This window comes from Triturus cristatus, chromosome 11 (assembly GCF_964204655.1).
Source record: "Triturus cristatus chromosome 11, aTriCri1.1, whole genome shotgun sequence".
Lineage (NCBI taxonomy): Eukaryota > Metazoa > Chordata > Amphibia > Caudata > Salamandridae > Triturus > Triturus cristatus.
The window spans coordinates 211,046,406-211,074,078 of record NC_140594.1 but is presented as its reverse complement, the minus strand read 5'-3'; the positions used below and the strand labels follow the sequence as shown (position 1 = coordinate 211,074,078).

The following is a 27,673-nucleotide window of genomic DNA, read 5'->3' as shown; positions in this document are numbered from 1 at the left end:
CTGTGTGGGACGATAAACCCGAAACTGCGCCGTGTCCAGAACCGATCCCATGAAGAGGAGCTTCTGAGAGGGAATCAGGTGCGACTTTGGCACGTTGATGGAGAACCCCAGCAAATGCAGGAGATCGGCCGTAGTCTCGAGGTGGGAGACGACTGTTTGGGGCGAGCCCGCCTTCAACAACCAGTCGTCGAGATAGGGGAAGACTGAAACCCCTGATCTGCGCAGATGAGCTGCGACCACCGCCATCACTTTGGTGAACACTCGAGAGGCGATGATAAGGCCAAAGGGGAGCACGGTGAACTGAAAATGCTCCTGGCCTACTATGAATCACAGGTAACGCCGGTGGGCTGGCAGGACGGGGATATGAAAATACGCGTCCAGCAGGTCCAATGCTACCATCCAGTCTTGTGGGTCGAGGGCAGACAAGACCTGAGCAAGTGTGAGCATCTTGAACTTCTCCTGGAGGAAGCGATTGACGTTCTGAAGGTCTAAGATAGGACGCAGACCTTTGCCCTACTTTGGAACCAAGAAGTAATGGGAGTAACAACCACAACCTACTTCTGGCATCGGAATGCGCTCGATGGCCCCTTTGGCCAAGAGGGCCGTAACTACCTGCTGGAGAAGTGCCAAGTGATCCCCCGACATGCAGTGAAACTGAGGTGGCATGGCTGGGGGGGGGTCGTCTCGAAGGGAAGGGAGTAACCCCTTTCGACAATTTGCAGAACCCACCTGTCTGATGTGATGGTGCGCCAGTGGTGGAGGTGCTGGTGAATCCTGCCACCCATTGGCGCCTGGTGGGCCTGAAACACCGGACTAGGAAGGTTTGGAGACAGGGGCGGAAGGGGGGTGGTGGACTCGTCTGCACGCTGGCCCCGTGACCAGCCTCTATGGGTCCCACATCCGCGGCTGCGCTGAGACTGTTGCTGCGCAGGCCTGTGGCTTTGAAACAAATGTATTTGGGCGCCCCTTCCTTGGCCACGAAAGGAGCGAAAAGCAGAAGCGGAAGGAGTGCGTGTAACCGAAGGGCCTAAGGACTTGGCCATAGCCCGTGTGTCCTTAATACGTTCCAACGCGCAATCTGCTTTATCGCTGAACAGGCTAGTGCCATCAAAGGGCATGTCCATCAACGTGTTCTGGACATCCCCAGAAAAGCCAGTCGTCCTCAGCCAGGCGTGACGGCGTAGTGCCACTGTCGTTGAAATCGCCCTGCCCAGCAAGTCAGCAGTGTCAAAACCACAACGGATGGTGAACTTGGCTGCGTCTCTCCCCTCAGCAATAGCTTGGGAGTGTATCGTCCGAGCATCTACCAGACACTGAGGCAGCACTTGCGCAACCGTATCCCAACCGGAATGGGAATAACGGCCCAAGAGACATGTGGTGTTCACAGACCGCAGGCCTGAACTGGCGGAAGAAAAAAATGTCTTCCCAAACTGCTCCAGGTTCTTGGATACCCTGTCCGAAGGTGCGGAAGGGAACGCGCTCGGGGATGCAGAGGCTTGGACAACCAAGCTCTCGGGGTGGGGTGTTGGGACCGGGCCCGTTCTTGTCTACAGAAGCCCCTGTGTTGGGCTGGACCAGGTGCCCAAAAGAACGCCCAAGAGTGCATTGTTAAAGGGCAGCAGCGGCTCCATAGAAGCAGAAGCTGGCCGAAGCACCTCTGTCTGGAGGTTAGTCCTGACGGCCACAGTAGGGAGCCCGAGGTGGAGAGCCTCGGCTACCCTACACAACACCAGAGAATATGAACCACCCTCCTCCATAGCCACGGTAGAAGACAGTGGGCCAGGTTCCTGAGCATAATCCTGGTCACCTGCATCCCCCGGATCCTCATCGCAGTCCGGGTCTAACTCACATTGAGCTGCGAGAGGGTCCTCAGACCCCTCCCAGTCCTCCCTGTCCTCCACAGCCTGCTGAACAGGTGGAACATATGGACGTCGGTGGATATAGGGATAGATGTTCCCAAACGGCGTTGGTAGACAACCTTACGGCACCGGCTCCATGCCGGGGAGGAAACCGGGGACGGCGTTGGCCAGGGCTGTGGCGGGCACTGGCGCAGTAGATGCCGGTGGAGGTCATACAGGGCCAACCGGCATGGACGGGGATCCAGGCCTGGATCCACAGGGGTACCTTGGTGTCGAGGCCAGCGTCGTTGATGACATCGGGGCCAGAGCCGGCGATGTTGAAGAACGAGGACCCCCAGCCGGGCCCAAGGGTCCCGAAGGCGCACAAGCGGGGCCGGACGGTCCGAAGACCTGTGCCATGGCTGACAGTTACTCCTGCAGCTGGGCCAGAGTCGCCGATGGACCTGGAAAGGGCGGGTAGGCCATTGGCAACTGCGTAGGCTCCGCCGGAGCCGCAGGGGCGGCGCCACCTGCAGCCTTAGCCGCGTCGCGCAACCGGCTAGGGGAAGGCGAAGAGCGATAACGCATCTTCACCTTCTTGTGCTTCTACTTACCTGACTCCGAGTGCGAAGACTTCGATTGATGGTGATGGCTCCACGGCCCGTCCCTCGAACTCCCACAGGACCGGGACCTTGAACGACGAAGAGCCAACTCCAGGGCCTCCAGCCACTTTCGGGACCGCTCACGCAAAGTTTTCGAAGCCATGACCCGGCAGTGGGGGCACGACCCGGAGTCGTGGTCGCGTCCCAGGCAGAAGAGACACCGACGGTGCAGATCTGTCACCGACATCGTGCGGGGACAGGCCACGCAGGACTTAAAACCAGGCATCCTTATGCATCTGTAGAGCGATATATACTTGAAAACAGAGACAAAAAGTCCCAAAAACTCAGTCAAAAAATTACTGGAGGTACCGTTCTCTCCGGATCTGCGATTGCTGGGGTGGAAAAAGAAAGAACTGACGTCAGTGTGCGTGAGCGCGTCTAAGTAGCTCCAGTGACATCATCTCGGCGACTACGACGCCAGCGACGTACGCAGAGCCGTACGACAATGCCTAGGGGTACTGCTGATGAAAAAACTTTCTGGATCCAGTCTGATGCCTGGAGATATTCTAAGGTAAGGAATCTATCACTAACGTGTCTCTTTCAGATCCTGGCCATACCCAGGGGGAGCGATATAAATGATGTATTTGAAGTGAATAAGGTGTAGCCTACCATTTCGGAATAACCTTCCAGTACGTCACCACAATATTCCCATTCTTTATCCACAAGATCGACACCCAGGTTGGTTTCTCACCTCAATCTGGAAATGGGCTAGTACAATGGGGCATGTGGAAGCAGGTTTCGCCCGGAGACCAAAGTATTCTGATCTCCACTTATCTCAAATGACCTCCCCAACCTACCAGTGCTGCATCAGTGACAACCATAAGCTCTAGATGGGGTAGAGAGAGGGAGGCCCGCAATCAGTCCAATTTTGAGCCAGCAACCACTGCAGCAGATCTGTTGTAGTCTTCTCCGACACCTTGATGAAATCTGAGAGGTTCCCTTGATACTTTGCCCACTGAGACTTTGACACTGCAAAGCCCGCATGTGCCACCTGGCGTGGTCCACTAGTAAGAAGCAGGAGGCCAAGAGGCGAAGAAGCCTCAGTCGCTCTCACTGAAACATCAGGATCATAGCTGAATGCCCTGGACCCACTGAGCGGAAGGAAGGCAAGAAACAGTACAATGTTAAGGATGGCTCCAATAAAAGAAAACCTCTTTGGAGGAGTCAGGTGTTACTTTGGCACGTTGATGGAAAAGCCTAGAGAAGTCAAGATGTTTGTGGTCCTCTGGAGGTGGTTCATGACTCTGAGGCGAGCCCGCCTTCACCACCCAGTCATCGAAGTATGGGAAGGCTGGTATTTCCACACCTCCAAAGTTGGGCAGCGACCACCAGCATCACTTTCATGAACATCTGCAGGGCATTGGTAAGACCGAAGGGGAGCACTGCTAACTGAAATAGTGATCTTGGCCTGCCTGAAACGGCAGGTAGCGTTTGTGGGAAAGCAGGACAGGAATGTGGAAATAGGCGTCCTGTAAACCCAATGCCAACATACAGTCACCTGCAGACAGAAATGGAGCCAGTGTGAGTGTCATGAACTGGCCCTTCTTGGGGAAGAAGTTCAGAGGGAAGAAGTCTAGATAGAATGAAGTCCTCAGCCATTCCTCAGCACCAGAAAGAAGCGGGAGTAACAGCCAGACCTCTGATGGAGGTACTCGCCTCCAGAAGTCTTTGTGGTGTAGGTTGTATTAAGCAGTGGAAAGGAAGGGTAGGGTGTAATTATGCTGAACTAGTTGAAGCACAGATCTGTCCGATGTGATGCTTTGCCACCAGTGGGTATAATAACTTACCCAGGCTCCGACAGGGTGACAGTAAGCCGCTAAGCATAAACTAAAGGGGTTTTGTCATAGTGGTGAAGGGAGTGAGAGGGTAACTGAGTAGTTCATTGTCTCTGGAAGTGCAGACGCTGTCAGCAGTATCCCCAACCTCTGCCTCGAAAGGCCTGGGAGGTCTTTTGATGCTGAAACAGGTTTGTTGAGGGTTCTGGTGTAAACTCCTTCCAAAGCCTTAAAAAGGGTAGTACTGCTGGGAAAACTGCAGTGCGGGTGGTGCTAGGACAAGAGAGAACACTGTCACCCTGCTTTCCTTAAAGCACTCTAGTGAGGCGTACAGTCTGTCTCCAAAGAGATGGGTGCAGTCAAAGGGAATGTCCATGATTGATTGTTGGACAGAACTCGAATAGGATGTAGAGAGTATACAGGCGTAGTGCTGAAGCACAACACTAGTAGCAACTGCCTCACCTAGACATTCAGAAGTGATCAAGCTCTATCCGATCACATACTTCTCTGGGTCTTGGCCATTCTGAATAATCTTTTGGAGGTTGGCACAAAATTAATCTGGGACTGAAGGTAATATATCTGCCACCATATCCCACAATGCATGTGAGTAACGTCCCAGGAGGGAGCTTACGTTTACAGACCTGAGAGCAAGAACATTAGCTTACCAAATGCCTCCATTACTTTGAACTCCCTGTCAGGCAGGGTGTTCAGGAATGCACTTCAGTTCAACCTACCAGTAAAGGCCTGAAACACAAGGCTCTTGGTGTTGGGGGCTGTAGGAAGAAAGACAGGCCCCATGGAGATGGTTTGTGTCTCCTGTCTATTTGCAGTTAATAGATTCTGGCTTTACCCAGGTGTCCAAAAGTGTGTCTGTGAATACCTCATTAAAAGGCAGTAGTGGTTCTGGGGTGGTCTGCCCTGGCTACAGTACCTACATGAGTACTTTCAGATTTACCTCCACTGAGGGGAGTTGGAGGTCAAGCACATTTGCCTCCTTTCTTATCACCATCACAAATGAGGCAGGTTCCTTTGCAGAGGGGTTTGGGAGAGAGGTGAAGCCAGTGTCAGGCAAGTTATCAGGTCCACAGGCCCCTTGTAGGTCTAGAAATAAGTCCTCGTTTACATATTGCTGTGATGTTTAACCGGTATCATCATTCTGTGGTTGCGGATCTGAGGTGCAATGAAAATTTATCAGAATCAAAGTGGGGTCTGGGGTTGAGGTTGGTGCAAGGTTTAATGAGGTTGTGGTGGATTTGTTTTAGAGTTCAAGGGAAGTACAGGGTTTTCCTATGGCGTCACTGCCGGGGTCAACATGCTCAAACCCAGCACAGGTCTCAGGTCTTCAGGCAAATCCTGCAGATGTTGCCCCCGAAGTCCATGTGGGCCTTGGTAGAGGGTTGTGAGAGGCACAGTTGGCATCTGGGACTGATCTGCCTGACTGGATGCCTCCTCGGATCTTTGGGATGTGCGCCAGAAGAATAAAACTACAGCAACCTAGCCTCCTTGAAGGCTTGAATCTGCTGCAGCGTCACCAATCACTTTGGGAACTCTGGTTTGATCGGGACTACTCGGGGGATAAGTACTGAAGTAAGGGACCGAGACAGACTTGGAGGTACCCTGATGTCCACACGCCTTCTGATAAGAGTAGTGGGAAGAACAGAAGATATGGTTTGTCTTTTTGTGTTTCTTCTTTCTCGACATACACATGGAATGGGACAAAGACCTTTCCTGGGAAAGCCTTTGGAACTGAGAACGTATCTGCGTCCTCAATTATAGAATATAATTTATTGCTTACGGTGATTCTCTGTCAAGTGGAGAACCAGGAAAAGTAAAGCTCCTCTTTTTGTTGCCTCCTTCCTCAAGTCATGGATTATTTGACTCCTCAAGATGGTCAAAGAACTTTGGTGAAAAGCAAAATTTGATGGCCCAACTCTTTCTTTCCATCATGCTTCTTCCCCACTGCAGCTTAATATTAAATCTTGCCAATGGGTCACCGATATGGTTCCATCCTTCCTGTCACCACTTCGAGCACTCTATTAGTGCTCTTTCGAATATCTTTTTGTATCTCCTCTCAGTTGAATTACATCTCAACCACAACTGGGTAAGTTATTATCCCCACTGGTGGCAAAGCATCACATTGGACAAATGTGCGCTTTAACTAATTCAGCATAGTTACACCCACTAATTCAGCATAGTTACACTCTACACTTCCTTTCCACTGCTTAATACAACATACACCACAAAGGATTGTTAAAAATATTGTCTCCTGCAACATTATGGAGCATAGATAAAATGATACACGGACCAGCATCAAGACTATAAATATAAGGGTGTTAGTTCATATTAAAAGAATAGCATCATCAAATTGAACCTGTTAACAAAAGTATCGACTATGATTGAAGTAAACTGTGCAGTCAACAGCACAAAGAAAGCTGATACATCAATGCTACACAACACACTAAACAGATATCACAAAATGAGAATAAAGGCAGTCTACAGATTAAAGGGTTAGAAAACACAGTATTCCACAGATTTCTTAACAAAAAAAGCCTTAATGAACTGAACAAGCCACAAAATATCAAACCTACATTAGATACAGTTACATTACAACCAATTTACCTGCTGTCCTTGTCTGCATAAAGCTCCATGTAGAGAGGGTTTATTGTTGGATCAATTACAACCCAGGATCCTCCTCTTAGCTCAGCATGAGGTGGAATGTAAACAAGAACAGGCTGTTTAAACTCTCTCAAGCGGTCAACAATGTATGCTCCAAACTTCAGCACTTGATCATACATGTCTGTTAAAAGAGAGTATTTGTTAGAAATTATAATACCATAACAATTTCTGTGCTAACCTACAGAACCATGTTGAAATGTATTCTATTTAATACTTGGAGTACAAATAACTTTGGGGTAGCACTTCAGCAAAAACATCTTATTGAATGTTTGAATGAATAAAATTAACAAGCTACTAATCTTCATTAACACTATTTTTCAAGGGAGTAGCCAGAAAACTAAACTACCCCCCACTTCGAACCAAAGCTCTTATAGCACCAAGCAAACAAAGCAAGTCATCACGATCCTCCCCAGAAGGGCTCCCTTGTCTCTTCCATCCATGTAATCATTCTTCCATCCACCTACTAATATCCACAATTTCACCATTATATTCTGTCTTTCATCTATCATTCAATCTTTCATCCATCAGTCAGTCTTTCACCATTCCGTGCGTCCACCCATCCATATCCAAACCTATGCATCCATCTCCAAGCACATCCATCCATCAATCCACCCTTTCACTCATCGATCTCTCCATCCACCCATCATTTCACTACATCAATCCTTGAACTCCATCCATCCTTTCACTCAGCTATTCAATCATCTATACTTTCACTCATCCTTTGACCCAATCACTCATCCATCCATTTACTCTTTCATTTATCCATCCACTCACTCATCCATCCATCCATCCACCATCCCTTTCACTCATCCATCTACCCTTTAATCCTTCCATCCACCCTATCTTTCACTCATCTATCCACCCGTCAATTCATCCATCCTTTCACTCATTCATACTTTCACTCATCCATCCATCTGCTTATCCATCGACCCTTTCACACCGCCATCCATCTGTCCATCTTCCCTATCACTCATCCCATCCATCAATACATCGACATTCTTTTTCACTCAGCCATTCATCCTTTCACTCTCTCATCCATCCACCCTTTCACTCAGCCATCCATCCATTACTCCATCTAACTACCCTCACTGTTTTCACATCCATCCATTCTTTCACTCATCCATCCACCCTTTCACTAATGCATCAATTCTTTTACTCATCCATTCTTTCATCCATCCTTTAAGACATTCATCCATCCATTAACCCAATCATCCTTTCACTCACCCATTTACCACCTTTTCACTCACAAATTCATCCTCTCACTCCCTCACTCCCCTTTGTCTTCCATTTTGCAGAAAGAAGAGACCTACCAAGAACTCCGACCTACCAAGAACTCCATCCCACTCTAACTTCTAAAGTTGAGGGATCACCATGTCCCAGCATCCACCCTTTCTTCCATCCATCCATCCATCCTTTTGTTTATCCATCTAGCCACCCTTTCACTTCACCCATCCATTATTTTACTTATTATTTTACTTATCCACCCATACTTTCATCCATCCATGCATCCACCCTCCCTTTCATCCAACCATGTTCTTGCCCTTTCATCCATCCAACGCCCTCCCTTTCATTCGTTCATCCATTCTTGCACTTATACATCCAGCCGGACTTTTATCCATCCATCCATCCATCCAACCCCCTTTCACTCATCCATGCCTTCACTCACCCACACTTACATTCATCTCATTCATCTTTTCACTCTTTCATTCATCGATCTACCCACCCTTTCATCCACACACCTATACCTCAGTCATTTCACTCACTCAACCATCCAACTGCCCACCCACCGTTTCACATTAATTAGAGCCTTTTTTCTGCCCAACTATAGACAAAAGAGGTCCATCACGAACTCCATCCCCACTTTAGCAGCTAAAGCAGGGGGTTCACAGTGCCGCTGCTCCTGTTGGAAAATGGCCCTCTCTGAAGAGTCACACCAAACTTTTTGCTTTCCTCCTCCTATTTTTCTGACCTTCTTTTGATTGGCTTAGGACTCTGAGCACTTTAACTCTGCTGACTAGTGCTAAAGTGCCGGTGCTTCTCCCCTAAAAATGGTAATATTGGTGTATACATGATCGGCATATTTAGTTTACTTAACTCCCTTGTAAAGTGGTATACCATACAACCAGGGGCTGTAATCTAAATGCTAGTGGGCCTGCAGCACTGCTTGTGCCGCCTACACAAGTAGCCTTTCAAACCTGTCTGCGGCCTGCCACTGCAAGGCTTGTGTGCGCACTTTACTGCCACTTTTACTTGGCATTTAAAACCACTTGCCAAGCCTTAAATTCCCCTTTCAATACACATAAGTCACCCCTAATGTAGTCCATGGGGCAGGGTGCTGTGTAGGTAGAAGGAAGGACATGTACTTCTAACGTTTGCATGTCCTGGTAGTGACAAACACCCAATTTTATTTTTCACTAATGTGAGGTCTACTCCTCTCATAGGTTAGCATTGGGAAATCCTTAAAACACTATAAAGCTGTAATTACTAATTAGAAAGAAGTAGCTGCATCATGTTTCATATCTTTGGAATGGTAATCATAAGTCCTCTTTACTGGTAAAGTTGGATTTAACATTACTGTTTTAGGGGTGTGGACAAGGTGGCGACTCGATAAGATGTGCCGAGTCGTCTCTCCTACTTTATTCAGACTGTTTAGGTGACATCTCAAGCTCCGTTTATTTAACTTTTTTCTGACTCTGTCAGTACCGATAAAGTTGCGTTATAGTTCTTTTTGGATTTATCATGTGATCAAAAAAGTCACGTACACGTGACCCAGATCGTAGTTCATACGTATGTTGGCTTACGGCTTTCACTTTGAAAACCCAACCATTCCGCGGGTTAGTCCGCTGAAGCCGCGTCGCACAGTTTGCTCATTCACTTTTCGGTAATTGCACTGGAGATTAAAATAAGAGCAGACCATTATTTTTTATTCTGATAGGTTTAACAATCAAGCATATTGTTTTTACTCACAGAATACTCCCGATTTAATTCCTCACCGCTTTGAGAAATCAACGGTCCGAGTCGTCTCGGTAAGCGAGTATCACACAGTGACGGTCTATAGCACCCATCCATTTATTTGATCCTCTGACACTGCTGACACACTACTCTCTCGTATTACAGATTCAGTTATATAACAGAGGAGCCAGTTGATGTTGCCGTGATGACATAAATGCTTATTTAGCAGAACGGTACTCACTATCCTATCTGGGGACTATTTTCTCCCGGTCGCCAATGTGAGAAGGTACGAGTTTCTTTTTCCAGCATACCATGCAACACCACGGGTTTCACCTGCCACTCTTGGATCACAGTACTAGTCTACTTCGGCATTAATTCACTCAGTTACATTTTTCAAACTTTGGGGCCTTTTTTCACACTTCACTGTTCACTTGAGCATTCGGCAATTGAGCAATCGCACAAGGGTGTTCAACGCACTGATGCTTCACTTGTATTTTTTTAACTTCAATTTTCATTCTTAACCTTACTGGTATTCTATCATTCGTTCTCCTGTATTACACAAAATGGCAGAAAGTAAATGATGCTGATATGCTAATATGATCATGCATTGTATATACGGAAGTAGTACAGTTTGTATAGTCTACGTACATGTTATTTCTGACATTTACTGTTCCAGCAACTGGTCGGGAAGATAAGCCTGAACAGCAGAACATACTGTGCAGTTTAATCACAAGCCCCTGAAGAAGGGACCCGTCCCGAAATACATTGGGCGTTTTTCAGTTTCTGATTTGTCTGTAACTTTTGAACAAATGTTTTTGATGAAGCAGATACAGCATAGGATGTAATATGTTTCTGTTCACATGGAATTATTTTTTGAATGACACAGATATTTATTTACAATTTCTCCAACTCATAGAATAAATTGTGCTAAAGAAATTGATATAAAGACAAGAAACTTGTTTATATGTTTATTCTTACTTAAGATTGATTGAAACCTTAGATACTTAAAAAACTCTGCGTTGAGTAAGGGAAGTGGACTTTTTCCACGTCTTTTTTAACTTAGTTAACACAGGTCTATAGGCTGGACCGCAAGTACTCAACAGCACACATATTTACTTTACTCACAACACAAACTTCTGTGTTCCTAAAATAGAACACAAGTGTGGTTGGCTCTGTTATTCGTTATGAGTCGTCTCTCCTGCCAGCCAGCCGCTAAAGCACCGGCATTCGCCGCCATACGCGCCCGGATACCCCTATTTCGGTGCCTAGTACCTGCAACCGACGGTGACCACAGCGGAGGGGCGAAATTGCGGTGTTCCGCACCTGTGAGGCCTCGATTGACTGCAGCGCCGGCCTCAGCCTAGTGCAGGGCGGCCTACCTGAGGGGCGGTCCCGCACGGAAGAGAGGGCGGCTGCAGAGAGTCTCGTCGCGGCCTAAATCGCCCGTGACCACTCAAGGGCACAGGGGAAGCAGCGGACCGGACTGGTGATCGGCGGATCCGGGGACCGACAGGCGTTTCCCCCACGCCAGACATCGGGGAGAGCCTGGAGGCCTCCAGAGGCGGCAGCTCCTGAAATAGACCTGACTCCTGCCCGCCATCTTGGGGGACTGTCCGGCGGGAGCAGGACCGATCGGTGGCGACGCGGCCGTGTGGACTACCAGCCTAACACCGTAAATCAGGCAAGTGCCCTTCACGCACCGGAAAGTCACAGTGCGCTTTTGGCACTGGGGCTGAGCAAGGGGAAGCGGCGAGCACAGTCGAGCGGCCCGCTGGTAGTGCGCTGCGGGCCCTGTCAAGGGAGGCCCGGGCGCTGAGGGGAGCGCTGGGTTCACCTGGGCGGGCGATCCCCTGGTGTATGACTGCGGCCAGAGCAGCGCCATGGAGACAAGGCCGGGGTCATAGGGCCCCTGGGAGGAGTGTCAGAGGCCTTCCCTGCAGCACGGGCCCAGAGCCGGCGCGGCCTACTTGATCTGGGGACCCCCGAGGGGGCGGCTGAGCAGTGGACCGGGCTGGTGTTCACCAACGTGGGGCTGGTAGGTGTGCCATTCACAGCGACGATCCTTCTGGCAGCCAGCAACCCACCCGCCATTTTGAGAAGAGGTCCAAGAGGTTCCGGGAGCGGGTGGATCTTCGCCCCTCAGTTCGCTCTCGGCGTCGGAGGTGGATGAGGTGCCGCGGTGGGGGACATGGAAGGACCCGGGATTTGGCCGACGACGCCACACGCATTGTGGGGAGGACTGACCCTGCATGCGGTGACATTTGACACTCCCTCACACACAAATGGGACATAAGACATTGCTGCAGCGGAGCGGAGTGGCTGGGAGTGCCTGACACCTGGAGGGGGGCCAGCGGCCTTTTCCGCTTCACGACCTGGACGGGTGACCGGGTTTACAGGGGACTTCTCATTGCTGTTTCTGGCAGTGCCCCCTGACCTACGAGCAGAGTGCAGCTGCCGGTGAGGGGCGCTGAGACCTGCCATTCCTGCATCCCATCCCGGCCACCGCAAGACCCCGGTTCGCGATCCGGTGCCTGCGAAGACGCACCATGGCATCCTCCTCCCGCATGCGGCGGGTAAAAAAATCTCAAGGACCTATTCGCCCAGGCCCCGGGCGGCCGCCAGATGGGAGACATCCCGCCGGGCCACAAACCCGTCACCCCGGCAACCTCCGAGGGCGCAGACCTAATATTGAAAGCCTTCTTAGAATCCCTGTTCACAGCACTACGAGGGGACCTCCAAACACTTGAGTGGGACCTCACGGCTGAAATCAAGGAGGTCCGGAGTGGAGCCGGTGGGAGTCAGAGAGGCAGTGGCTATTTCAGGACCAGGCAGTAGCTGCCAGACCCCTCCAGGGTATCCCCTTCCTCCCGAAGAAACACAGACCGCCTAACCTATACGCGTCCCACATCACCCAGGTCCTCCTCGAAACGTGGGACCACACCAATCTTAAGCATAATCTCACCACTTTCCCCTCGCCACTCACTCCATTGTTTTCCAACCCTGACTTCCGGCTTGGTATGGAGGAGGCAGCCTACGAATGGTGGAGATCTTCGTGGTGCCGCGCCATCGGCTAGCTTCTGGATGCAAACGGCATCATGTCATTCCGACAACTTAAGCTGGCATTCGGGTTCCCCGAAAATGAACGGCTCCGGTATTTCCAGCTTAGACATTGGGTGCTGCATCACACAGTTAAACCATCTACCGACCGCCTCCTAACCACTTACGAGAAGTGGCTAGTCACTCGCACATCAGATAAAAAACTTATTTCAGACTTGTATAAGATGCTGCTGGCCGCAACGCACACATCTACAACGCCGGCCGTGCAAGATGGGAGAGGGAGTTGGGGAGAACACTCAGTCACAAAGAATGGGAGGGGGTGTACTATAGGGCTCGTCACTCAGCCTATCACATGGGGCTTACCGAAACTCTCACCAAAATAGTCACTTATTGGTATTATACCCCCGAACGCCTCCACTCCATGGACCCTTCTCAGGAGGCCACTTGCTGGGAGGGCTGCGGGAGTATAGGTACCCTAACACACCTGTTGTGGGAATGCACGCTCCTCTAGACATACTGGAAACAGGATCTAGATGAGGTGGACAAACACTTTGACACAGATATTCCACGCTTCCCTGCGTACGTCCTCCTGGGCCTACCGAATCCTGTGACCTACACGCTCAAATCTCGCAGAGGTCGATTGATGGCAATAGCACTAGGTTCTCCAGTACAAAACATACTAACACACTGGCGCACTCCACATATACCTACCATCACGGGGTGGCTTCACAGCTTATGGCACATTCTGGGGATGGAGAAGATGACCTTGACACTAGCAGGAAAGGGACCGTTGTTGAACGAGCTTTGGCAGCCATTTCTGTCCCTTCTCTCCTCCGAATTTAGGGAAATTACTTGTCCCAGATACCTTCGACTGTTACGGTTATAGGACCCATACTTAGCAGGAGAGTAATACTAATAGTCCCATAAAGGGGTCTGGGCACTCCCCATGAACCCTTAATTGGTGGACAAGAAACGGGGTGGGGGTGGCGGGGAGAGTTTAGTATAAGTTTCCTTTTCAGACATGTTTTTTTTTTGTGTTTATCCCTTGCTTCGAACTGTTTTCTTTATTCACCCTGTTCAGTCACATGTCACGTACACCGTTAAGGCGCAGCTTAAATCTAGGCAACTTTGAGCACAGTGTATGTTGATAACTCTCAATAAAAGATTTAAACCATAACATTACAGCTTTAGAAATGCCACTTTTAGAAGGTGTTACAGCAAAAAAATCGTGGACAGAATGCTGACAATGCAAACATTCTCCTCCAGTCAAAAGATCTGGGTTAAATCCATCGTTTTTTTGCCCACTACGCCACCCCAGTTTGGACCCAGGTCAAGACTGATTTGCATATGGCTGGGTCCAAACTGGAATGTCATGGTGAGCAAAGAAAACGATGGATTTAGGCCCAGATCTCTGTACTGGGGTGAATGTATGACAATGTTCTGCATTCTGTCCATCAATTGTTGTTTTTTCATTTGTCACCCCGAGTGGGATGGGTATGCCCAGACGTGGGTCCTGTGCACTCCATGACACTGGAGTCAAGCTATCCTGGCTGATGAGGGCTGAAAGCCCGAAACCAGTCCTAAGATGCTTGTTTCCAGTCCAGGGAGGACCTGACCTGGCAGTTCGGGCTGGACTGTTCCCATTGGGCGCAGGGTGAAGACTGATTTGCATATGGCTGGGTCCAACCTGGAATGGCATTGTGAGCAAAAAAACAATGGATTTAGGTCCATATCCCCGTTACTGGGGTGAATGTATGACATTGTTCTGCATTCTGTCCATCGTTTGTTGTGTTTGCAATTTTAGAAGGTGGAGATTTCTCTGATCTTACTACTCTGTGTGCCTTGCAGCCTGCTTCCAATACACGTCTGGGATGGGTGACAGCTACACTTTGTGCATTCCCTCTAGACAGTCAAAGACACAGGAAGTGCGAGTGTGACAGAGAACTCATCTGCATTTATCTACATTCTGATAGCTCTTCCTGGGAAGGAAGAGGGAGGGGGAGCTAACACACTTGAATAGGCAGTGTCCTGTGTCCCACACAAAGGGATGATCACCCCCCAAAGATAGCCTGGCAGACAGGCCTGGGATGAGTGGGGACCTGTCTGGTCTTGCTTTGAAGTCACCTACACTTCAAAGGCACATTTGGGTATAAGTACATTACTGGGCCTATGAAAAACTCTCCTAGAAGTAAATGAAACCAAGTGCTGGGCACATGTATAAGTACTTTAGGTTATAAATACACAGTAATGGAGCTGTGTGTGAAATGAACAAGTTACTTACCTTCGGTAACGCTTTTTCGGGTGGATACAGTATCTGCCTGTGGATTCCTCACCTTGTGAATATCCCCTGCGCCAGCATTCCACAGAATTTTTCCTAGCTCTCCACGCCGACGTGGACGTCATAATTCCACGGCTCTGCTCGCGACTCCGTATGACGTCACCGGAGCCATTAGAGAGCTACGTCGGCGTGATGACGTCAGTTCCACCCATTTTTTCCGTGCCTCCGATGCGAACAGGTGGACTGACACAGACTCAAGTATACATAGTACACATTATTTGAACCAATATATACAGCACAAAGTCAAAAAGGAAAGCTAAAAACATCAGCATTTCCTATAAATGAACTATATAGAAAATACAATGAATAAACAACCAGCCAAAAAAAAAAGGGATCTTTTTAGGTATACAAAGGTGGACAACAGGGAGGCGGTTGGGTCAGAAAGGAATACACAGGCAGATACTGTATCCACCAGAAAAAGCGTTACCGAAGGTAAGTAACTTGTTCTTTTGATGGATATATCTGCCAGTGGATTCCTCACCTTGTGAACAGATTCCCACAGCAGTCCCACTCCCGGAGGAGGGTGTCCACCTTTCCTATACCATAAAGTCCTGAAAGGCAGAGCGCACAAAATGGCCCTCCCTCCTCATCTCAGAATCTAAGCAATAATGCTTTGCAAAAGTATGGAGGGAGGCCCATGTCGCGGCCTTACAAATGTATGCAACTGGAACACCGCTGGCCAAAGCAGAGGTGGAAGACTTAGGTCTAGTTGAATGAGCTCTAATACCCTCAGGAGGAGTATTACCATCAAGGACGTAGCAGAGCTTGATGGTTAGGATGATCCACCTGGACAGAGTGCGCTTGTGCACAGCTTTGCCTTTTGAGTGTCCAATATAGCCCACGAAGAGCTGATCTTCCAAACGAAAGTCTTTTGTTCTGTCCAAATAAAAGCTCACTGCTCTTTTAGGGTCCAAGCGGTGAAGTCTCTCCTCCTCCTTGGAAGGGTGAGCATAAAACACAGGGAGAGTAATGGACTGCCCCAGATGAAAGGGAGTAACTACCTTAGGAAGGAAAGCAGCCCTGGTCCTGAGGACCATCCTTTCGGCATGTAAGGATAAAAACGGGGGTTTTGAACTAAGAGCTTGAAGCTCACTCACCCTCCTTGCCGAGGTTATGGCTACAAGAAAGACCGTTTTAAAGGACAACAGCCTCATAGGGCAGCTATGAAGGGGTTCAAAAGGGGACCCCATCAAAAAAGTTAAAACAAGATTAAGGTCCCACTGTGGCATTACAAAGGGAGTAGGTGGAAACCTATTAGTAAGGCCTTTGATACATCTTAAAACAATAGGAAATTTAAATAACGACGGCTGCTCTGGAAGACACAGAAAAGCCGATAAGGCTGATAAATATCCCTTAACCGTGGCCACAGCACAACCCTGCCGAGCCCAGGAAAGAGCAAACTGAAGCACATTAGAAAGATGGGCTTTCAAAGGGTCAATGGATCTCTCTCCATACCATTTCACAAACTTAGACCATCTATAGGAATAAATCGACTTAGTGTCGCCTGGATGATAATATAACATCCACTATGTCGCTTTTACTGTACTATACCACTTTTTTATGTCTTTCCCAGCCCTGAAGAGTCACGGGTTATCACCCAGGTGACGATACACGTGTCGGCTGGTACTCCTATGTAATACAATTCAAAGACATTGATTAAATCATTTTCGATAACAAAAAGAACCTACTGGTGTAGACCTGTACAATAACCTCTTTGTTTCACACACAGCTCCATTACCGTGTAGTTATAACCTAAAACACTACTCTATACGTGTGCCCAGGACTTGGTTTCATTTTCAATGTGGGTCCGTACCCACATACTTTTCAGGGGCTATCCGGGTTTTCCCCTAACCTGGCTGCACCACAACTATTCTTAGCTCTAAATACTCTTCCGCGAACCAGCTCGTGCGCCAATTTTCCTGTATACTCAAAATCCCGCGCAGATCCAGTGTCTCCTAGGAGTAAAGAATGCTGTGTTACAAGGATTGCTACTCTGCTTGATTGACTGTTCTGAAGGAACTCCTTCTTTGCTTTGCTAATCTGCCCTGCTGCTTGCTGATATCTGCCCTGCTGAGTAACCCTGGGCGTAGTGGGCGTAGTGGGGCTACGCGGAGCATCACGGAGTGGGGGCAAATCTAAGCACACTCCGCGTAGCCCCACTACGCGCCGCCCGCCTCCCTCCCGCCCTCTTTTAAAATCCCTTACAATGTTTAAAAGCATGTTAAAAGTGCTTAAAAAATACTTACCTGAGCTGCCGCGTCCCGGGGCTCCCTATTCCTGCTTTATCGCCGACTTCTTCCTCACAAATACGCATGTGCGGGCACCCGCGCATTTGTGTGGAAGAAGTCGCGATAGAGCAGGAAGAGGGAGCCCCGGGATGCCACAGCTCAGGTAAGTCATTTTAATTACATTTAACATGCTTTTAAACATTGTAAGGGCATTTAAAAGAGGGCGGGAGGGAGGCGGGTGGCCTTCCTCAGGTGTTGGGTCTGTGGAATGTCTTGGAGGAAGACCTTCAGCGTGAAGCAAATCGGTCACAACTCCAGAAGTTGATGTAGAGGCCAGTTACCGACAGAGACTACAGTCCTCTTATCACCACCTCTCTCAGATGATCTCCCCAACTGAGCAATGAAGCATTTGCAACAACCATTAGCTCTGGTAGCATATGGAGAGGGGTCTGCCACCTGTCCAATTGAGTCTGAGTAGCCACTACTTTAAATCCTTTGCAGACTCCTTCGCCACATGGATGGGTTTCAACAGGTCTCCCTGGTGCTGAGCCCACTAAGATATCAGATCCCACTGCAAAGTCTGCATGTGCCAACTGGTGTGGATCCACAAGCAGGACGCAGGAGGCCGAGAGGCTCAAAAGCCTCAGAGCTGCTCTCACTGAGACCAAGGCCAAGAGTTGAAATGTTGGGATCACTACCCGAATGTCCTGCACTCTCGGACGGGGAAGAAAGGCTTGAAAGAGCACCATATCCTGGATGTCTCTACCTTGAAATGACTGGGAGGCTAGCTGCTTATGAGGCATGTATGGACACTGCCTCTGCAGATATCCCTTGCAAAAACGTTGAAAGGGGCAGGGTTGCTGTAGAGTTTGACGAACAGATGAAGCTAAAATCAGAGAGGGAGCAGTGGCTTTGTTCTCTTTAATTTTTTCTCGGGCCGAGTCTGCCCTTACTTCAAACAGCATATGTGAGAAAATGTAGTTTACTATATGGTGTGGTTATGAGACCTTACCGTAAAAATAAATCCCCAACCCTGTCTTGGACTGAGTCAGGCTAGTTTGTCAAACCTTAGCTCAACCCTGGGTAGATGTGGCTTGAAGCAGTAAGGCCTAAACAAAGTAACAAGTGTAAAGCATTAATCAGCAGCAAAACAATTGAATAAGAAAGAAACACGACCCTTAAGAAGTTTGACACCAATTTATAAACTTAGTCTGCATTTTTACAAATATAGAGACACCAAAATTAACAATATCCACTGGATGGTTCCAGAGATAAAAATACATGAATAAACAGTAAATCACAACTTTTCACTAAGCCACAAACAAGCACTGGCAAATTCAACCTAGAAACCTTTCCAAGAAATTTTGCATCCAAATTAAATGAGATACTTTGGGTGACGTACTCTATCAGGGCACAGGTCAGAGGAACCAACCAGGTCTACAGGACAGTTACGCCAACAAGAAATCAGTCTTCCGGTCCAGTTCAAGCATCAATGGCAACTTGCCATAGATTCCAATGGAGTGGTCCTGATACAAGAGATACAAGATGCTGAAGCTGCTTAAGTACGGCTGACAGGGGTCTTCTTGGGGCCAATCCAAGGGCCAAAAACACAGGGAAGCAACTTTGGCCACAGAGGTCGACATCCCTCGAAGTGCAGATGGAGTGCAGCACTGAACCAGTTGCCCCTGGTCTCCAGCTACGACTAAACCAACAGTTCCCTTATTTTGGTGATAGCTGGTGCTTTGGGTGCCCAAACTGCACTCCGATGACTCTCCCAGGTCTGGCAGAATTAGGTGCGACTTGTAAGAGGTAGGTCTTGGTGTTGCAGGCTGCCCTTTAGGGGAGGAGCAACGATCCAGTGATCTTGGTTACCACACGCCAAAGAAGGTTTCCTCGCGTTACAACAAACAAATGATGGACGGAATGCTGACAATGCAGACATTCTCCCCCAGTCAAGAGATCTGGGTTAAATCCATCGTTCTTTTGCCCACTACACCACCCCAGTTTAGACATGGCCATATGCAAATCAGTCTTGACCCTGTGCCTCATGGGAACAGTCCAGCCCGAACTACCAAGCCATGTCTTCCCTGGACCGGAATCAAGCATCCTAGGACCGGTTTCTGGCTATCAGCCATCATCAGCCAGGATAGCTTGACTCCAGTGGCGTAGTGAGCACGGGTCCCACGTCTGGGAATACCCATCCCACTTAGGGCGAAAAGCGTTACAACAAACAAATGATGGACGGAATGCTGACAATGCAGACATTCTCCCCCAGTCAAGAGATCTGGGTTAAATCCATCGTTCTTTTGCCCACTACACCACCCCAGTTTAGACATGGCCATATGCAAATCAGTCTTGACCCTGTGCCTCATGGGAACAGTCCAGCCCGAACTACCAAGCCATGTCTTCCCTGGACCGGAATCAAGCATCCTAGGACCGGTTTCTGGCTATCAGCCGTCATCAGCCAGGATAGCTTGACTCCAGTGGCGTAGTGAGCACGGGTCCCACGTCTGGGAATACCCATCCCACTTAGGGCGAAAAGCGTTACAACAAACAAATGATGGACGGAATGCTGACAATGCAGACATTCTCCCCCAGTCAAGAGATCTGGGTTAAATCCATCGTTCTTTTGCCCACTACACCACACTACACCACCCCAGAATACCCATCCCTAAGTGGGATGGGTATTCCCAGACGTGGGACCCGTGCTCACTACGCCACTGGAGTCAAGCTATCCTGGCTGATGACGGCTGATAGCCAGAAACCGGTCCTAGGATGCTTGATTCCGGTCCAGGGAAGACATGGCTTGGCAGTTCGGGCTGGACTGTTCCCATGAGGCACAGGGTCAAGACTGATTTGCATATGGCCATGTCTAAACTGGGGTGGTGTAGTGGGCAAAAGAACGATGGATTTAACCCAGATCTCTTGACTGGGGGAGAATGCCTGCATTGTCAGCATTCCGTCCATCATTTGTTTGTTGTAACACTTTTCGCCCTAAGTGGGATGGGTATTCCCAGACGTGGGACCCGTGCTCACTACGCCACTGGAGTCAAGCTATCCTGGCTGATGACGGCTGATAGCCAGAAACCGGTCCTAGGATGCTTGATTCCGGTCCAGGGAAGACATGGCTTGGCAGTTCGGGCTGGACTGTTCCCATGAGGCACAGGGTCAAGACTGATTTGCATATGGCCATGTCTAAACCGGGGTGGTGTAGTGGGCAAAAGAACGATGGATTTAACCCAGATCTCTTGACTGGGGGAGAATGTCTGCATTGTCAGCATTCCGTCCATCATTTGTTTGTTGTAACGCTTTTCGCCCTAAGTGGGATGGGTATTCCCAGACGTGGGACCCGTGCTCACTACGCCACTGGAGTCAAGCTATCCTGGCTGATGACGGCTGATAGCCAGAAACCGGTCCTAGGATGCTTGATTCCGGTCCAGGGAAGACATGGCTTGGCAGTTCGGGCTGGACTGTTCCCATGAGGCACAGCGTCAAGACTGATTTGCATATGGCCATGTCTAAACTGGGGTGGTGTAGTGGGCAAAAGAACGATGGATTTAACCCAGATCTCTTGACTGGGGGAGAATGTCTGCATTGTCAGCATTCCGTCCATCATTTGTTTGTTGTAACGCTTTTCGCCCTAAGTGGGATGGGTATTCCCAGACGTGGGACCCGAGCTCACTACGCCACTGGAGTCAAGCTATCCTGGCTGATGACGGCTGATAGCCAGAAACCGCTCCTAGGATGCTTGATTCCGGTCCAGGGAAGACATGGCTTGGCAGTTCGGGCTGGACTGTTCCCATGAGGCACAGGGTCAAGACTGATTTGCATATGGCCATGTCTAAACTGGGGTGGTGTAGTGGGCAAAAGAACAATGGATTTAACCCAGATCTCTTGACTGGGGGAGAATGTCTGCATTGTCAGCATTCCGTCCATCATTTGTTTGTTGTAACGCTTTTCGCCCTAAGTGGGATGGGTACTCCCAGACGTGGGACCCGTGCTCACTACGCCACTGGAGTCAAGCTATCCTGGCTGATGACGGCTGATAGCCAGAAACCGGTCCTAGGATGCTTGATTCCGGTCCAGGGAAGACATGGCTTGGCAGTTCGGGCTGGACTGTTCCCATGAGGCACAGGGTCAAGACTGATTTGCATATGGCCATGTCTAAACTGGGGTGGTGTAGTGGGCAAAAGAACAATGGATTTAACCCAGATCTCTTGACTGGGGGAGAATGTCTGCATTGTCAGCATTCCGTCCATCATTTGTTTGTTGTAACGCTTTTCGCCCTAAGTGGGATGGGTATTCCCAGACGTGGGACCCGTGCTCACTACGCCACTGGAGTCAAGCTATCCTGGCTGATGACGGCTGATAGCCAGAAACCGGTCCTAGGATGCTTGATTCCGGTCCAGGGAAGACATGGCTTGGCAGTTCGGGCTGGACTGTTCCCATGAGGCACAGGGTCAAGACTGATTTGCATATGGCCATGTCTAAACTGGGGTGGTGTAGTGGGCAAAAGAACAATGGATTTAACCCAGATCTCTTGACTGGCTTAGAATGTCTGCATTGTCAGCATTCCGTCCATCATTTGTTTGTTGTAAAGAAGGTTTCCTCAGCTTTTGTGGCCCTGGTGCTGCAACAGGAAGTCAGACAACTGACGCTTGGAGTCACCTCTTCTGTCTCAGACACAGGGATGACTGTTCCTCGAGCCAGGCACCACAAGCACAGTCCTCTCTTCATTTGCCCAAGGAGCAGCAGGTGCAGTCCAATCTTCGGTGCAGCTTCTCTTTGCTGGTTCCAGGGTCAGGAGGGCAGTCTTCGGTCCTCTCTCCAGTACAGACATGATCTAGGAGCCATGGGTGCTACTCATTGGCCCATATGCCGGATAATTAGCCAACTGGCTGCTTAAGTTCCTCCCACTTGAAGACAACTTCCTGTCAAGTGTCTCATCTATCTATCACAGGATGCCATGTACTGCCCATTCTCAACATGGCAGAACCCTTCTCGACTTGGATAGCTTGGTAGCCCACCCCAGGGGTGTGGCCAAAACTGGGCTACAAGCCCACAGGAAAACCAGTCAGACCTGTGTTTTCCCCTCTGTGTGCCCAACACTCTCCTGGCTACCTCAACAAAGGCCCCTCTTCCTGTGTGCTTGCCATTCGCCCTTCAAAGGCGGCTTCCCCCTTGAAGCTTGCCTTCTGGGCTTACACCCTGTGTGGCTTTTTCTACCAGGAGGAGATAGCATCTCCTCACCCAGCAGACCCAATTGATGCTTTTCTGGGAGTCGTTCACACTTCTCCCCAGGAGGCCTTCTTGAGGACAGCCCTTTGTGTGGAATCATAAATAGGCACTGGAAAGCCTTGGGCTACAAAGTGTCAACCAAATAAAGTTGCACTTAGCCTGAGAGTTACATAAAATTAGATTTTACAATGACATCAGATTTAATATGCTGAGTCTTCTGACACCTTAAAGTACCAATTTTAGTAGTCCCATTCGGAAATTAGCAGGGCTGAGATGTGAGGCAGTAACCCTGCACTCACCAATGGGTCTACTAGCCTTTCAACAGTAAACACAACATTGTTATTTTTTAATGGTAGTACCTTAACAACATGAAATCACAGGTCTAACCTTTTAATATAATTTACACTGCCTGTAGAGCTCAGTAGGCCTCCTCTAGTGGTGAATTACAAACAGTAACAAGTATTGACAAAGCCAATAGGTCTGGGCTTTTATAGGTGACAGTGTTCCTAAATTTTATTTACTGTATATTGGATTAAAGAAAGGCTTTTGTATATGAAGACTTCAGAATCCACTGAACCATTGCTACTGAATTAGGTGAACAACAAAGAAACAGAATTGCAAAAAGTTTGTCACTCACAAAGAGAAGTATGAGATGGGAAATGGACAGGGCAAAGTCTAACGGGATTAAGGCCACCACATTTGGCTCTTTTTCCATTCACTTTAAAGCCATTTAAAAACTTTACCCTCTTTTGAAAAGTAACAAAATAAGATAATGAATTATAAAATGGCATTGGGAGCCTCTGATTTTCATTTGGTGTTTAAGTTGAAGGGGGTGTGGGGGTGTGTGTGTGCGTGTGTATGTGTGTGTATATGTGTGTATGCGTGTGTATGCGTGTGTATGCGTGTGTTTGCGTGTGTTTGCGTGTGTGTGTGTGTGTGTGTGTGTGTGTGTCTGTCTGTGTCTGTCTGGTGCCTCTGCATTTAAGCTGTGTGTTTAATATGGGTCTTTACAATTGTGTGATTGGGGTATGTGAATTAGTGTATCCGAGGTATGAATGGTTTGCCTTTGGTGCAAGTTCTGAGTCTGTAGTTTGTATTGATATGTTTCCGCTGAATTAGTTATGTGTGGTATGCTTGCATCACGAAACACACCATCAACAGCATTATATCTAGAAATGCTCTGCAGGATGCAACATCCTTTTCTTATAAACAAACCCCGCCCTTTCAAGCACTTTGTTAAGTTTACGTCTTGGAAGTGGAGCTTTGAAATCAAAAGGTAATTTCAGGACCCTTAACTGGACAACACCCTCCACCCTTGTAGCCCTCAGCAGACCGCTAAAAGCAAGTCAACTTGTTAAAAAGTAAATCTTTCAAAAATAACATCTCAATATCTTTACATGGGGTATTTACTTTTTGTGACTAGCTTGCTCGATTACTTCAGCACACAGGCCAACAACTAACAGCTACAGAAAGTTAATCTATTCAAAAGCAGCAATGTTACTTACATTGAGTAATGATTTATCTGTAAGAGACATAGGTTAGTAATAGATTCCTTACCTTAGAATTACCCCTAGGCATCAGACTGGATGTACAAGTTACTTACCTTCGGTAACTATGTATCTGATCGAGACGATTCCAGCCGCAGATTCCTTAACGTAGAATTATCCCCAAGCGTGAGACTGGATCCGGAAAATCTTTTGCCACAGCATCTCTGCGCGCTGGAGGCCGTACCACGCGAACCCGCCCTGACGTCCGCAGACGTGACGTCAGCGAGGTCACTTAAGTCCCACCCCGGCGCACTGACATCAGTTTTTTTTTCGGAGAACTTTTCCGCGCCACAACACGGAGCCATCACAAACAAAACTGTGAGAGTATGGGAACAGTGTGCGAAAAAATCAGTGAAACAAAAAGGGAAGAAGCGAATGGTGAGGAGCAGCATCATTAGGGACAGTGCCAAGCACTGCGTCATGGAAAGTCATGGAAAGGAAAGAGCAAAGCACCGCTCTGAGAAGCAACCCCGCAAAGCGAAGGCGATATCCTCCCTGTAGGCAGAAAAAACACTTGAAAAATGTTGTGGCAGACGACAGAAAGTCTGCAACCACAATCTATAACAGTGAAGGGCAACAAGTCCGGAACAGACAAGTAACGACAAAGCACCCCAAGACAACACCATCAAGGAGTGTCGTATCCCCTGTAAAAAGCTAAGGGCTGAGGCACAGCCAAGAGAACCCAACCCAGAGGAGTGCAGAGGAGTCAGAAACCCCCACACAGGGCCCCAACAGGGGATGTGTCATGGGGACAGGAAGGGCGGCCCAGCCCTCTCCAAGCAGAAGTAAGAAAGAATAAGAAGAAGGGAAGGCCAGGATACCACAAACCTACCAGAGGAGCAAAGGGCGTCCGCCAGAAAACCCGGAGGGACAGCCAGCACCCAGCGAGTAACAAAGTAAGAAAAGAACCACCCGCAAATCCAAGGAGAAGAAGAGGAACGGAGGCAGAGCCCGCCCCAGGAGAACACACACAGCGAAGGGGACAGCTGAACGGGTGTCCGTCCCGAGGAAGGGAACAAGGCAAGAACAGCTCCGCAGTCAATAAGCGCAGATGTGAGAAGGAAGACACAGACGCGCAAGGTTCCAGAAAAGCAAGGGACAGGAGCACGCGGTTACATGCTGAGGCCCTCGGAGGTGGACCAGAACTACCAGGTGTGCGCAGCAGACAGCTGGCAAATATTATGAAGTAGCGTGCCCAGAACAAGCAGAGCGCAAGGCGAAGACAGAGGCAAGGGAACCCCAGAACAAGCCCTAGAGAAGGACCGTCCAAGGAGCACCACCCGGCCCACGAAGAGAAGTGGGACCGGCCAGAAGATAAAAAGAATGAATGAAATTAAATTTCTATAGCGCGTTACTACCCTGAAGCCTCGTAGCGATTAGGACAGGACAGGCAGAATCCCGGCAAGTTAGTGAGTAGTACTAAAAAGATGCGTTTTAAGGAGTTTACGGAAGGTCTGTAAGTTAGGTTCCATGCGAAGAGTAGAGGGAAGAGAATTCAAGAGATTAGCAGTATTCAGGGAAAAGGAACGTCCGCCCCATCTGGATCTGCGTACTTTCCTTGTGGTAGCAAGGAAAGCGGAGCTGGAATGAAGGCTCCTTGAAGGTTGCTAAGGAGTGACCAGGGGATGGATAATAGCAGGGCCAGTTTTCCAGATGGCTCTGTGGGCCAGGCACACGGCCTTAAATCGTATTCGGGACTTGATTGGGAGCCAATGAAGATTTCTCATTGCGGGTTTTGCTGATTGTCTCCGAGGAATCTGGAGGCGTAGGCGAGCCGCACAATTCTGGATCACTTGTAATTTTTGAGTAGTGGCCTGAATGGCGCCCAGATTCAAGGCGTTCCCGTAATCCTGGCGGGACAAGATGAGGGCTTGCACCATAATCCTTCGCGCCTGGAAGGGGAGTAAAGGAAGAATTTTCTTTAACATCCTCATCATGCCAAAACATGTAGCTGAGAGCTTGGTGGCTTGATGATTGAAACGTAAGGAGCTGTCAAGCCACATGCCTAGGCTCTTAATCTGGTGCTTTGGGGCAGGCATAGTGCCGAGACAAATCGGCCATGAGAATGCCGAGGAGGGTGAAGAAGCTTTACCCAGGAACATCAATTCAGTTTTGTCCCCATTTAGCTTAGGGTGAGATAGTTCCATCCATTCGGCTACCGCCTCTAGGCAATTGCCCAGAGCGCAAGATGAACCCTGCGGGGGTTTAATGCCACAACCAGTTGGGTATCATCTGCGTAGGTGATACTTTTTGTGCCGAATGGACATACTATCTCTGCCAAAGTCGCCATATAGGTGTTAAAAAGAGTGGGGCTCATGGAGGAACCCTGGGGAGCCCCACAGCTAAGATGCCATCGGTTTGATGTAAAAGTACCCTCAAAGACCTGAAAGAATCGGTCCTTTAAGAAGGACTGGATCCATGTGAGAGCCCGGTGTGTTACTCCAAGATTTTTCAAGCGCTCCAGCAGGATGTTATGATCTACAGTGTCGATGGCGGCACTGAGGTCTAGCAAAATAATTGCTGCTGAGCCGCCCTGATCCAAAAGTCTCCTTGCTTCCTCTGTTACTGCCAGAAGGGCCGTCTCTGTCCCAAGCCTGGGACGAAATCCTGTCTGGGAATCGTGGAGCAGATTGTTAGACTCCAGATAGTGAACTAGAGTAAAGTTTATATGTCTCTCAGTCAGCTTGCTCAGCCAGGGAAGGAGAGAGATAGGTCGATAGTTGGCCATGTTGGAGATGTCTGAATTTGTTTTTTTCAAAAGGGCTCTAACCTGAGCACATTTACAGTCAGGGGGTACCGTGCTCGAAGTGTTGGAGGCATTTAGAGAGTTCAAGATTACTGGGCGAATTACATCAGCAACTAGAGTGAGATGCTGCGGAGGAGCGGGGTCCATAGGAGAGCCCGAGGTTACCGTAGAAGGAATATGCTACTTACCAGTATGCATCTGTTCTTGGCATGTAGAGCTGCAGATCTACACACTTCTGGTGTTGGGCCCGGATGTTTGCAGTTTGTTTTTCCTCTTGGAAAGTCTTTGGAAGTCACGAGGTCGGCGACTCCTCCCTTGGTCCTTATTGCGCATGGGCTTCGGCTCCATCCTCAGATTGTTTTTCGCCAACAGGGAAAGATGGAGCGTAGCAATAATAGTGAAGAAACCCATGTGTGTTGTATCTAAATAAGATAGACTGGTACAGATACAGGTAGCCGGGGAGGCGGGCGGGCGTGTGTAGATCTGCAGCTCTATATGCCAAGAACAGATGCATACTGGTAAGTAGCATATTCCGTTCGAGGCATATGAGCTGCAGATTACACACTTTTGCATAGACTATATAGCAGTTCCCCACCCTAGCGGCGACCACCTGTAT

General features: G+C 48.9%; 1 protein-coding gene across 9 annotated transcripts in view; it reads right to left on the bottom strand.

Moving 5' to 3' along the window:
* Positions 1-27,673, bottom strand: part of ACACB (acetyl-CoA carboxylase beta) — a 2,187,049-nt gene that overhangs the window by 257,018 nt on the left and 1,902,358 nt on the right. For all 9 annotated transcript variants that reach the window (XM_085633342.1, XM_085633341.1, XM_085633344.1 and 6 more), the window contains one exon: positions 6,895-7,072. In XM_085633342.1, the coding sequence (XP_085489468.1) occupies positions 6,895-7,072 (178 nt within the window). The remainder of the gene's footprint in view (positions 1-6,894; positions 7,073-27,673) is intronic.